Source organism: Macadamia integrifolia, chromosome 3 (genome assembly GCF_013358625.1).
Source record: "Macadamia integrifolia cultivar HAES 741 chromosome 3, SCU_Mint_v3, whole genome shotgun sequence".
In the NCBI taxonomy this organism is placed as follows: domain Eukaryota; kingdom Viridiplantae; phylum Streptophyta; class Magnoliopsida; order Proteales; family Proteaceae; genus Macadamia; species Macadamia integrifolia.
The window spans coordinates 20951883-20966477 of NC_056559.1; the positions used below are offsets into that span (position 1 = coordinate 20951883).

The window sequence follows — 14595 nt, forward strand, 5'->3', positions numbered from 1 at the left end:
AATTCCAAATTTTTTTTCTGGTTGAAGCCATCCATGCTTACTGAGCTATACTTTATGATTTTCTAGTTATGATAAGACTCTTGATTATCTATATTTCTTGTGGTATTGATTATTAGATTGAAAGCAAAGGTAGTGAGATTCACACAATGGCAAATGCTGCTAGTTCTTTTAGTGATGTTACTCTAATAGACGATGGACATGATTGAACCGAATGAGGAATGTCTGGGAAAATCTGAGAATTAAATTACCTCTACCCTCTCCCTTTCTTACTTAGCACTAATGTCAGGACAAAGAATTGAAAGGAGAGATCATGGAATGGTAAATGGTTAGGGTAAGGGTCTTGGTCTTAAATGGGCTAGGTTCATGTGGACCTCATATCCTTTATTTTTGGTGGAACAAAATTAATTTTACATGTGTTTCCAGATTAAATTTTTTGGAGTAAGCGAACAATGCTACTAACTGGAATCTCATGACAGATTAGAAAATCCGCCTGCTTAGGAATATACTTGTAAATTTTAAATCAAAATTTTGTTTGAGATGGCTGTTTCCATTGCTTCGTAATAAGATTTCGTCATTGTTTCTTCCCTGCACCCTCCCCCGCCCCCCCTTTTTGGGTTTGTACCTTAAGACCCTTTTTGGGTGTCCCCTCTCTTAGGGTTTGAGGCCTGTCTCTTTAGGATTTGACAGGACTTTCTTTCTGTTTTAGCCGATTTGACTTTGTATGTTGCCTTTATTTTTCTTTCATGTTTTAATGTATTTTTCATTCACCAAAAATATATATATATATATATATATATGTATTGTCATTGTTTTAGTTTCAACTTACTCCTTGATTTTTTTCTTTTTTCCTTCTTATTATTGTTCCACCCTCATTTTGCTTCAATTGGTAGATTTTTTCTTTTATTGTACTTGGTGATGAGTTTAATTGTTAATTTTATAGGGACATTTTTCTATTTATTGTTGTTGTTGTCTTTTTCAATTTATTTATTTTTTTTCCTTCTAGTTGAAGTCATGATTCTGAACTAGCTATACAATTGTGATATTCTAATTTTGATTTTTGATAATGTCGATTGATCATCTATATTGCTCGTGATATCCTCTAGTAGTTGGAAAGAATGTACGGTTGGGAACTTCACTCAATGGCCGCCACTGATGCTAATTCTAGTAGTTATTCTACTAATGATAAAAAGGAAAAACGAATTGATGGTGGTCAACTGGAAGATGATGCAATCAAGATGCTGCTTAAATCCATGGGAGAAAAACTAGAAGAGGTCAGTTCCTTGCAATCCAGATATGTTATATACAGTGTACCCATGCGTCTTCGCAAGGTAAAGCCAGAAGCCTACACACCTCAATCAATCTCAATTGGTCCTTTACACCATAATAAGGAAGAACGCTTTCGATCCATGGAAACACATAAGTTGCGGTATTTAAAACACCTTCTAGAGCGACACCGTAACGAAGATGTGCGTAATTTGGAGACCTTAAGTGTTTGTATCAAAGAGGTGAATAAATTGGAAGAAAAAGCTTGGAAATATTATTCAAAAAGCATCATGGGCTTCGGAAAAGATGAATTTGTAAAGATGATGGTGATGGATGGTTGCTTTATACTTGAGTTCCTTCATATGAAAATTTTAATGGAGGACGATCATTTCTTATCGGATGCTTCATGGTTTTCAGAAATTATGTTGGACCTAATTAAGTTTGAAAATCAGCTTCCCTTCTTTATTCTTGAGAAATTATATGAGATAATCTTTATTAAACTTGATAAACGCCAATACAACACATTCAGTGATCGTATCTATGGGGAACTCTTACAATGGTTTGTAGAAGGACTAGTCCATGTCCCCACCATCACTCATACTGAATCACTCTTAAAATTGGTAGCAGAAGGTGGTCCCCACAGCCCAAGCATCAGTATTGAACCAGTATCATTTTGCTTTGCCATTGCCATCAGTTACACTTTTTCTTACAATGTAGGCTTCATCTTTACTGTAATGCAGACTATTTGTTCCGTCATACAACTTAAACGTTGAACAAGTGATTGATCAATCTGTCCCCTCGCTTTTCTTTTATATTAAGATTGCTGAAAATGTAATAATAATACACTCTTTGTTATAAATAATCCCTAGCTAGCTGTAATAATAATACACTCTTTGTCATAAATAATCCCTAGCTAGCTACCAGTGTGGTGAAGCCATGAAAAGGCTTGGGCTAAAATCTTGAATTAGCAATTAATGGCAGTCCAAAGAATTGAGGGGATCGGACGGACAGTGGAATAGATATTTAGCAGGGTAAGGCCTGGGCTTAATTGGATACCTTTTTGAAAAATTTACATGTACCTCCATTGCGGTTTGGCCTAATTACATTTATCCCTTCGCATTTCAAATATTAAGACATAATACCATGAGAGAGGTTTGAGTTTTAAAACGTGTTGAGTCATGTCATATTTTTTTTAATGCCCATATTACATTTTTAATTCTTTTACCGCTTTTAATACAAAACTGTCTTCCATCTCACCTCTTTCTTCTCCGGTGACCTAAACCTTTCATCTCTGACTAACTACAAGGAGTAATATCTCTAGTCCTGCCAACTTCAGGTATCAACTGCTCATCTCTCTCTACTGCTAAACCAACTTAGAAAACCTATTTGAGCCAACGGTTGGAATATTCAAAGATCTGTGCCCTGTCATTAGTGAGAGCTCTTGAGATTAAAGTCTCAGTACAAGTACAAGAATGAAATCACCCCTTAAATAAACCAAAAAAAAAAAAAAATGTTAATCTGTCTAGTGATTAAAGTAAATGCATCAACCCTTTTCTATGTTATGTGGTGTTTGCTTCGGCGATTCACCACTAGAATCACTGAATCAATTGTTGTTCGGCTCATCCGGACTCTCTCTCTCTCTCTCTCTCTCTCTCTCTCTCTCTCTCTCTCTCTGATAAACTTCAGCGATCACACCATATTTCATTTCCTGTGAAATTCTTCTTCTGCAACTTCGAATGTGGTACCCTTTTCTTTTTTCCGTTAGATCTGAACAATGGGAGGATGGCGACGAGGAGTAAGCTGATCAATTCCATTTTACTTTCTTTCCTAAAGAGATTTCTCAAACTTCAGTGGTCCAACCCGTTCTTCGAATGTAAATGCCTAATATTTCCTATTTGTGTTTAATGTCCTTAAATGTCTGCATAGTTTCATTTTTTTTTTTTTTTCTTCCTGTTTGAAGCCATTAATCTGAGTTAGCTGTACAGTTGTGATCTTTAGTTTCGATATTGATCATCTCTATATTGCTCATGATCGATATCCTCTACTAGTTGGAAAGAAGGGTTGGGATCGGAGCTTCACTCAATGGCCATTGGTGCTAGTTCTTCTAGTGATTCTACTATAAATAATGAAGGACTTGATGATCGCGAAATGAACAACGATGAAATAAAAAAATTGGTAGAGTCAATGGAGAAAAAACTGGAAGAGGTCAGTTCCTTGCAATTCTATTGTTAAGTTTACCTCGAATTTTTTATCCGATCCGACAAATTTTGGTGGCTATCCAAATAGGAAGTTTTCTGAGATCGGTGATGGAAGCAGAGGGATTGGGCCAATAGGTCGCCTGCGACTTAGAGTATATATAATGTACTGTTGTCTTATTGAGAAAGTCATTGTACTTTGGGGTTTTTCGAGCTAGGGTTTCAAGGCGAGTTTTCTAACCGTTGTTTGGGTGTAATTTCTCTTCTGCATAATAAAACATCTTCTTCTTAGCCCGAGGATGTAGCACACCACCCTAGTGTGTGAACCTCGTTAAATCTCTGTGTTGTGCAGATCTTTTGCCTATTTATTTTCGTATTTCTTAGTGTTTGATCTATCACCTATTATGATATATACATAGTTCCCAAGCAGCTTCGCAAGCTAAAGCCAGAATCTTACACACCTCTGTCAGTCTCAATTGGTCTTTTGCACTATAACGAGGAACACTTACGGCCCATGGAAACACATAAGTTACGATATGTAAATAATCTTTTAAATTGACACTTTGGGAAAACCTTAGATTTTTATGTCAATGCCATGAGTGATTTGGAAGAAGAAGCTCGCAAATGTTATTCAGGCATCATCGGCTTCGGAAAAGATGAGTTTGTGAAGATGATGGTGATAGATGGTTGCTTTATACTTTGGTTACATGAGATAAAAAAAATTAGGGAAGATGGATCATTTCAGATCAAATGATTCATGCTGTTCGGAAATCAAAGCCGACTTGATTAAGCTTGAAAAGCAGCTTCCCTTCTTTGTTCTTAAACATTTACATTGCTTAATCTTTGGCCGTCCTGATGAATTTCCCCCTCAATACAACTCCTCATTTTCATTCAATCATCATATTTATAGGCATCTCATAAATTGGTTTACAGATGCGTTCCTTCGCCCAGTCCACCTTAATGTTGAACAAATAGAATTATTACTATTGCAAGAGGGTGGACCATTGCATTTTCTTCATTTTTTTGCGATGCGTCCTCATACCATCATCTCCAACGAGGAGTAACAATGGTGAAGAACATTTGCAACACACTTATAGTGCCTGGGAACTTAAGAGTGTTGGTGTCAAGTTTCATTCGGAGACCTCTTCAACGATATCTTTATTTGACACAGAGTTCGATGTAAACAAGGGAGTATTGAAAATCCCAACTATCACGATCTGGGTTGAGGAAGAACTAATGCTTATCATCTTGACGATAATACAGACTATTTGTTCCATCTTAGAAGTTAAGTAGTGAATCTATATTTATATATATTATATATAGATATAGATATAGATATAGATAGATTGGGTAATGTTGTTGACATGCATGTTGTAATACTCGCTGGCTATTCCTTTTTATTAAGATGGCCAGAAATGGAACAATATATACTATCTTATCATAAATAATTCTTAATGTTTTTATATTGAAGACTTGAGCATATTCGTACCTCCTACTTCTTGTATCACTTGCTCTCATAGTTCTAAAATTTGGATCGAACGTTCAGCATCAGTTGGATTAGTATTGGTCTTGATCGATTCTCAATCCTGACTTTTCCAATCTCGATACATAGGTATGGTCTAGGGGTAAAAACAAATAAAAACTGAATTTTATTAAAAGCGGAGATAAATCCATCTAGTATGATTAGATCTAAATCAATCCTAATTTGTATCAAATCAATATCAACCTTGACCAATCCCAAGTTTTAGAACCTTGCTTCCTCTTACTCCCTACCTGTACCCTCTTAGGATGTGGTTACATGAAGACACATCCCTTTTTTTCTGCTAAGAATCAGCAAATGTATTGTTTTAATAAAGAATCTGAACTATAAGAGATATTACAAATGAAAACCATTGAGTTACTCTTCCACCTTCAACAATGCCATCAGCAAAAGAGAAACCCAATCAAAGCAAAAGGTTTTTTTCTTTTTTTTTAACAATCTAAACCTGGTTCTCAAGTGAGCATCCTAGACTACATCTTCCAAAATAAAATTAGGAATGTCATCCCAGATAGTTGTCTTGAAGTAGCAGCATGTTTCGTAAGCATATCAGCCACACTATTATCCTCTCGAAAAACATGAGTAATCGACCACGTAGTATTTTGAAAGTAGCTTTGTAATATCTCTATTTCTGTTGAAAAAACCAAGGATTTTTTTTTTTATTTTTAATGCAAGACACTATTGATTTTAAATCTCCTTCAATTCATAGGCGGTTGATATTCATATCCCTCACTTGATGAATACCAGCAAAAAAAGTTGCAAACTCTGCATAGTAATTTGTCGTAATCCCTTCATAAATCGTGAAGCTTCTTTTTTGAGTTCCAGTGCAATCACGAATAATTCTTCCAACTCCTGCGCAACCCGGGTTACCCAAAGAACATCCATCAATATTGAGCTTGCAGCAATCCACAGGGGGGCATTGCCAAATTACTTCAATAATCGTTCTTGGAACTGTAGGGGCTATTTTCACTTGAAGCTGTCTTGAGATCAACAACTCTATCACTGTCTTCACATTGACATCAACCAAAGTAGAGAAGTCCACCAAATCTCTCAACACCGCCTTGACCACCAACAAATGATGCCTATGTAAATTTTCAAACCTTCTACTATTTCTTTCCGACCAATGTGAAAGGGAATAAGAATCACAAGGGCAAGCCAAAGCTTGCGAAGAGAGATCATCCTTGCCTTCCTTTTCCACCAAGAAAACAGTTCTTCTATAGAGGGGAAACCATCCCACTGAGAATCAAAGAATTGCACCACCTCAGACCACACTTTAGTACTGAAATCATAGTCCAAAAATAAGTGATGAAGAGACTCATAATTTCTACGACAAAGCTTGCATCTGGAAACAATTGGCACCTATTGTCTTGCTACATTATCATCAGTAGGCAAGCTGCCATGAGCTAACCTCCAACCAAATATAGAGAACCTGGGGAGAAGGCCTTTCATCCATATTAAATGAGACCAAGGTTGGACATCATTCTTCACCGTAAGATCTTCCCAAGCAGACCATACTGTGAATCGTCCCGACTTCGCGAGAGACCACACTCACTTATCTAGAAAAATAATTGATGGAAGCTGTTGAGCATGGACATTGTCCCTAATCACTGCCATTTGTGGAGAAGCAAATAAGGGGAAGCACCACAGCCCATCCTCAATAAAATCAAAAACCATGGTTGAAAGTCTTCTAGGGACTTGTATATCATTAGCAATCAGATCTACCACCCTTTAAACCCCCAACCAACGATTATACCAGAATTTTATAGATTTCCCATCTCCCACAATCCACCTATCTGCTTCACCAATGAAACTCCAAATCTTCCTCAACCCTGGCAGAATTAAAGAAGATATAAAGGATGACTTAAGAGAACCATTAAAAGATACCAAATGACCTAGGAGGAATGCTACAAAAATCGAAGAGTCTGATTTGATGTACCATCCCAACTTCGCCAAAAGGGCATGAAGACACATCCCTGGTCTCAGCTTCTTTAATTAGAAATGTAAGGCCAAAGAATTTAGAGGAGAGATCATGAAATTGTTAGGGTGCTAATTATCCCAACAAAGCAAAAAAAACCCCATTTCCCCAAAAAAAAAAATCCCAACAAAGCAAATTTTTTTACCTCTACTCTCATGGCTTTTAAATTATTCAATTTACCCTCTCAATGACATATTTTCACTATATACCATTGCACTTAGGTGACCTAACTACATTGTATGATAATATTCAATTATTTATTATTATTATTATTATTATTATTATTTTGGCTACGTCAAAACATATTTTTAATTGGGTACAGCCTATCTACTATTCGAAACCATGATCGATTGAAGATAGACAAGGGAGAGTTACCACTAGAATCTCTATCTTCTCATGCATGTGCCTAAGCTGCAGGTACCACTAGGGTTAGCAAGGCAATTGCTTGACTATATATGACATTTGCTTGTTTAACATGCAGTTGCAGAACGATAGTGATCATCAGAAGCAGTCCCAACCTAACAATTGTGCAATGGAGCTCAAGAAGGCCATAGTCAAGTTTGAGAAGAGAGACAATATCCCATGGCATCATGGTTTTAAGTATCGGTGCGTATCGTGCCGTATCGGCCTATACGTATCCGTATCGGTAGGCATCGGCATGATACATACCGATACGTATCATGAAATTTTTAAAACCCTTATGTATCGATACGTATCCTACGATACACATCGATACGCACCGATACACCACCGATACACACCGATACGTACCGATACTCTATGAAAAATTCAAAATTGAAGTGAAATGTACGTTTTGGTATGTATTGGTACGTATCGGTACGTATCGATATGTATCAACCGATACACACTGATACGTACTGATACGATCATAAAATGGCCAAAATGAGTAATTTTTTAGAAAAACATAATTTTTTGAGGTGTTTTTGTTCCAAAGTTGCTGCCAACCATTTTTCTCTCTAACTAAAGTGGAAATCAAGGTTGGGAACAAGGATTTTACATTTATGGGACAATTACAAACCTTGGATTCTTAGTGCGATACTCTCAATTTACTGTTTATGCATAATACATGTTATATATAACTTTTTTTAACTATTTTTTATGCAAATGTGTATAAAAAAGTGTTTCCTATCCATTTATGTGCGTATCTTTAGCGTATCTTAGTGTATCTCCGATACGTATCTTAATTTTGGTCGACCGATACGATGATCGATACCGATACTTTAATCCTTGCATGGCATAGACTTTTGGCGAAATTTTGCCAAAATAGAGGAAGTGGCAATTCTCATCTCCTATGGCTTGGCTAGTTTGTCTCATGACTCTCCCTATCCACCGTCTTAACTTACTTGACATTAACTAATTATCTAATTATTATGAGGGCTCGTTGGATTGTCCTGTCCAGCCTGTTAACTAAATGGGTGGGTTTTGGGTTGTGCAGATAGCCCTCATCAATTTCCTCCCTAACTTTCCTATTCCACCCGGGCTCAGCAACTTCTAATTTGATCCTCCTAGATTATCAAAACCTGACTTTCTTAGATGAGGTCCTCAATAAGAAAAATGAGCATCCCACATAAGCCATGTGTTAATTTTAGAATATAATTCAATCAATTATCCTATCATGTATTGATTTGTATTCCCATTTTTTCTCTTTTAATACATACTATTACTCTGACTGTGGACTCTCTCGTAGTCTTAAATTTTCCACTAACTTGTATTTGGCCACTTAAGAAATTTCAATTTAACTGAAACTTTATATATAAAAAAGGGACTTGGGTCTAAAGAGGTATTAGCCTTCCTCGCGCTTATTAGAGGAAGAGCTTTGGATAGATGCTTTGAGTCTACCAAGATTTTGTTTCTCTTCCTTACTGATAATAATGCCAAAGATGGAGATCGTGGAAATTTATTCGAGCATCTGGTGTTTACTTTGACCCAGCTTGTATTTTGTACTTGTTTTTTATTTTTTATATCCATAATCCTCTTAACAAAAAAAAAAAAATCCACTCTCAAAGGCTCAACACCACAAAGCACAGACACGTTTGATGATCATGTTTCCCCAACTCTCTGAAGACTTGTATCACGTGAAACATGTGAAAACATAGCCATCTCTAGAATCTAAGGGTCTTTCTCTCACAGCTGGACCACTTATGCCAGCTGGTAGCCACTAATGTAAGGTTAAATTGGGTTTTGGAGAGAGGAAGGTCTGACTCTAGAGTGGGGGTAGACTTAGCCGTGGAATCAAAGCAACCTATCTCGTTGGGTGGCTACTGTGTGTTGAAAGTTGTGTCCACCTCCCCTGATTGTGATCCAATTGATAAGACTCAGGGGCCCATGCCTGCATACGTCTCTTCTAAGTCACTTTCCATATTTAAGACCGACTTTAATTACTGGATCTAACTTCCCAAATCGCAACGACTAAAACGCACGGAAACTGTTTCTGACGGTCCGTTGGATTTTTTTTTTTTTTTTTATGTTCTGAAACGGAAAAATAACTCAAAAATCATTTGATTTTTTTTTTTGTTTAATTTGTTTTTTAAAACAGAAATAAAAATCTTTGTATATTTTTATATTTAGAAACAATAATGGAGAAACAAATCAAACTTATTTTTTTGTTTCTAGAAACAAATAGGAGGAACAAAAATTGTGAAAAATCTGACACTCACTCGATTTACCCTAACATCAACACATTGTTGAAACTTCTCGTTATCCAGATACAACGATTCCAACTCGATTGTATAAAGCTCACAGTTTTAGATTTTTTTATCCTTCTAAAACTCTTCTCCACAAAATATACTTGCAACTCTAACATCATAGTTTCACTTGAGAGATGCATATTGATACTCGTGTCTTCACTCATGTTTTGAGCTAGACTACAACATTGAAAATGCTTCGAGAAATAAAAAAAATCAAACATCTTTTTACAATTCAAAAATTTATTTCTTACCACATAAACAAAATCAACGGACCCTAAAGCTTTGTAATGGGTTCTACTAAAAATGAGCAATACAAGGACGAGGTTATAGAATTTATTTCCTGAGTGGTAGTTGTGGGATTAATGAGAATTTAATATGAGTCACAGTCCCATCACGTACTATTTCTTCCTCGTCCCCTTGGATGTGGATTATATTATGCATAGGCCTCAGCAATCCCTGGTTAGCATCATGTGCACTTTCGCTCAACTTGGTTGACCTTGATTTTTCTCATAATGCATGCATACGTCTATTCTAGTCACTTTCTATATTTGAAGACGGATTGTTTTAATGGTTTCAATTTCCAAACCACTAAAAATGTAAATTGGAAACCCTTATGGCTATGACGACGCCAATAATGACCTCAACCATAAATGAACAATACAAAGATGAGAGGTTAAAGGAACGACAAAGAAATGGAAGAAGATGATGTCCAAGCAAAGGGGAAAAAAATTGGGCGTTCCCTTATACGTTATCCATGTAATATTGTAATATCATATAAAATGAAATAATAATAATGAGAAAAAATTATCTTGCCACCCCTTGTATTTTGTCTTATAATCAACGCCCTCTCTTTTACGTTTTTGAAATGATATAGACATCCTTTTTAAATTTAGAAAATGATAAATCCATCCCTGTTGTTAACTTTTCCAATTAAATGAGGACAGAACCGTTAGTTTTTTTCCTAAAGGGTCAAAATACCCCTTTTAAAGTGACTTTACTAATCTACCCTTGAGACATCTTCTACTCTTCTACTTTAACTTTAACAAAACTCAATGATTTCTCCAAACCACCACTGGGTTTTGATGGAAGAAGAGGTTTAGGGCTCCGGCGAAGGTTCATCTCCAGCCCTCCGTCGAAGTTCGTGTCCAGCCCTCCCCTCCGGTGAAGGGTAAGAGCAGATTGAAGAAATCGTAGTACCTCATACTATCCTATCCTAAATCCCCTTCTTCTCCATCTCCAACTCCCCATCCTCTCATACTACCTCTTCGCTCCTCACCAACAAATTCAAGTTTGTTCACCTGTAGTAACAACACAGCCACTCCGGCAGATCAATGGCACCTCCCATTTTCGACCCTTTTCAGATCATCATTTTCTTGAAGGGGAGCTGCTGCTGCTTGATTTTAATTTTAGATGTCGGTTGGACGATTTTTCAAGAACGGGAGGATGATTAGAAGAACCCACAAAACTTAGATTTGAGACTCCAAAAACCAGTGGTTTAATTGCATTGGCAACTTCTCAATTTCTTGTTTACTTTGGCAAGAGAGGCTACTACTTAGTCTGCACAATGGCAAATATAAGTTTAAAATGTGAGATTTGAGAACCTTCATTGGCAGAAACTTGATCGCTAACTTGGGAAGAGTGGAATAGAGCATGAAAAAAAAAAAAAAAAAAAAAAAAAAAAGGCAGTCGGTGGTCAAAAATGATAATTTGGGTTTCCTTAATAAATCATCCAAGTATAGATAAAACTGTTTTAGCGCATCTCCAACTCCATCGTCCTCCCAGGTTCGGTCGCTGCAACTAATGGGGTCATAAGTACAGATGATTTTTTACCTCTTCTCTCATGGCTTTTAAATTATTCAGTTTACCCTCTCAATGACATACTTTCACTAATACCATTGCACTTAGGTGACCTAACTACATTGTATGATAATATCCAATTATTTATTCATCTATTTATTGGCTACGTCACAACATATTTTTAGATGAGGTCCTCAATAAGGAAAATGAGCATCCCACATAAGCCATGTGTCAATTTTAGAATATAATTCAATTAATTATCCTATCATGTATTGATATGTATTCCCATTTTTTTTTTCTTTTATACATACTATTACTCTGACTGTGGACTCTCTCATAGTCTTAAATTTTTCAGTAACTTGTATTGGGCCACCTAAGAAATTTCAATTTAGCTGAAACTTTATATATAAGTGGGGAACTTTGGTCTAGATAGGCACTAGAAAAGACGAGTGCATGCATGTGAACCAATCCAATTTTATTTCTTTTTTGATAATAACCCAATCAAATTTAGTAGTATGGTGTCTTGGAAGTAAGCTGGGAGCATGCCATCTTTGGTTAGGCCACCTGGGAAAATAAAAAGTATATGACATCACGTGTCTCAACAATCAACTATAGAAGAATGTTGGTTTAATTCTCTTCTCAAAAGACTGCTCGGAGTGGCATCTCTTCTTATACCCCTTGCCCAACTTGATTGAAACCCATAATGCGTCCATACATACGTTTTCTCTAGTCACGTTCCATATTTGAAGACGACTTTCAATGGCTTCAACTTTCAACCACTAACTTGTAAATCGAAAACCCTTATGGCTATGAATGAGCCAATAATAGCCTCTACTATAAATGAGCAATACAAAAATAAGAGGTTAAAGGAACGACAAATAAATGGAAGAAGAAATGGTCCAAACAAAGGGGGAAAAAAAGGAGTATATGTTACCTTATCTATTATCCATATAATATTGTAATATCATGTAAAACGTAATAATAAATAATGAGAAGAAGAAGAAGCAAAGAGACTGGTAGGCTTACCAATTCATGTGGGACATATTTCCACAAGAAGACAACCAAGCTCGGCTGAGAGAGCGAGCTGGGAGGGGATGGGGGTGGTTGGTGAGTTGGAAGGAACCGAATTTTATGAAGAGGAACCTAACCTCAATGGGGAGGTTGGGTTGCTTTGGGGAGAGAAGACGATTGGAGGAGAGCAAGGTGGGAGAGAAGAGCGTTGGAGGGAGGTGATGTAGTAGTCGGGAGAGAGCGTTGGCAGTGTTGGAGGTGGAGAAGCGGGTGGGTTCCGTCAAGGGTGTTGGTGGCTCCATACGAGGCTAGGGTCTGACGTTGATGATGATGCTCTTGAGCAGAGGAATCCATGATCGGCCTTTGAGTTGAGGCTGATCTTCTTGTATTTTGGGAGTACTGAAAGAGAAAAGCTTATGTCATCTTTCATCACCAAGGAAGAAGACGGTCTATGCTTCAAAAGCTGGCAAAACCAGGTGGACCCGCTAGGAAAGAATCTGATGGATACATTTCCTTCTTTTCAGTCTCCTATACTGTTCATCTTCATGGTTTCTTTTTTGAGCGAATTCGTTTTTTGACCAGTTGATTTGAGAAAGGATGAATAAGTTAACAGGTCAAATGAAGGGGTAATTAGGTAATTAAAAAAAGTAAGGATAAACTAAATGTAAAAATTGAAATGTAGGAGAGAATCAGAGAAGAAGTTGAAAATAGTGAAATTTTAGTAAATATAAACTAATTGTGGGGGAGTAATAATAATTGTTCTTTCTTTTTTTTTTATACTATCTGAGGACTTTGCATTGCGTGAAACATGTGAAAACAAAGTCATCTCTAAAATCCTCTCTCTATCTCACACAGGTGAATCACTCATGCCAGGAGGCCACCAGGATAAGCTCAAAATGGGTCTATGTGGTCAAGGACAGACGAAGAAAATGTTTCATAAGGGTTCAAATGTTGGTGGGTCCATCTAATTGGAATCCCAATTGATGGGATGGGGCCCATCAGAAAAAGCAAAACTCCAATGTTTGCGCAGACTTTTGCTCAGCTTGATTGAACTTGTTCCCATAATGCATGCATAGTTCCTTTTCTATTCTAGTCGCTTTCCATATTCAAGACGGATTTTACTGATTCCAATTTCCAACCACTAAAACACTTATCAGAAACCCTTATCGCTATGACTCAGCCAACAATGGCCTTTACCATAAATGATCAATATGAAGAATTTTCTTTTTTTGTGGTAAATCAATCCATAGATGAGAGTTTAAGAAATGGAAAAAGAAGATATCCAAACAAAGCGAATAAAAAGGAGTCTTCCCTTATCCATTATCCATGTAATATTGTAATATCGTGTAAAACATAATAATATAAATGAGGATAGGAAGCAAAGAGAATGGTAGGTTTGACGCATTTTCCAGAGTTCTATGTTGCTTTTATCACTTTATATATAGGAGAAAGTTTTTCTTTAATTTGCTTTTGTTTCAACGTTTGAGGCTTCCTTTACTTCCCTTACCAGCTATCAACACAAAGTGCACTGGTAAGTGACCTTGTGTAATGCTTTTTTTCTTTTTTTTCTTTTGAGATCACTGTTTTGTGAGGATAACTTCAATACTGTTTTCGTTTCAATTTATTTATTTGTTCCCTTTGAATTTTTTCTTATTTTTCCAATCTTGACATGTTTATTTGGTACCCCTTTTAATTATTATTATACTTGGTGGTGATGAGTTCAATCTGGGGCTTATGTGGCTCACTTGTGATCTTCTCTTATATCAAATAATATCACTCTATTTTTTATTTCTTAAATTTTCTAAGGAGTTTAGTTGTTATTTTCTCAGGGACTTTCACTTTGTATTGCTATTGTTGCACCTTTCTACAAATTTTTTTTTTTTTTTGAAAGAAGTTTCCAGCCCAAGAATATAGCTCCCACACCTACAAGAGACCTAATCAGTATTCTTCATTCGGCTCAATCTATTGGAGGGGGTAAGGAGGTCATTTTACAAAGAGGAGAGAGAAACATAAGGGGGCTTGCGCATGATCTTTTTTTTTTTTGCTAAAGGATGATTTTATTGAAGGAAATAAAGGAAAAAATACATCCAAAGAAGAAAGGAAATCAAG

General features: G+C 36.5%; 1 protein-coding gene across 1 annotated transcript in view; it reads left to right on the forward strand.

Annotated features, from left to right (window-relative positions):
• Positions 1-1131: 1131 nt before the first annotated feature.
• The window catches only part of LOC122074230, a 22997-nt gene continuing 9533 nt past the window's right edge, over positions 1132-14595 (forward strand). The window contains exons 1-3 of the mRNA XM_042639078.1: positions 1132-1994; positions 7452-7563; positions 13862-14017. Coding sequence (XP_042495012.1) covers positions 1140-1994; positions 7452-7563; positions 13862-14017 — 1123 coding nt within the window. The 5' untranslated portion in view covers positions 1132-1139. The remainder of the gene's footprint in view (positions 1995-7451; positions 7564-13861; positions 14018-14595) is intronic.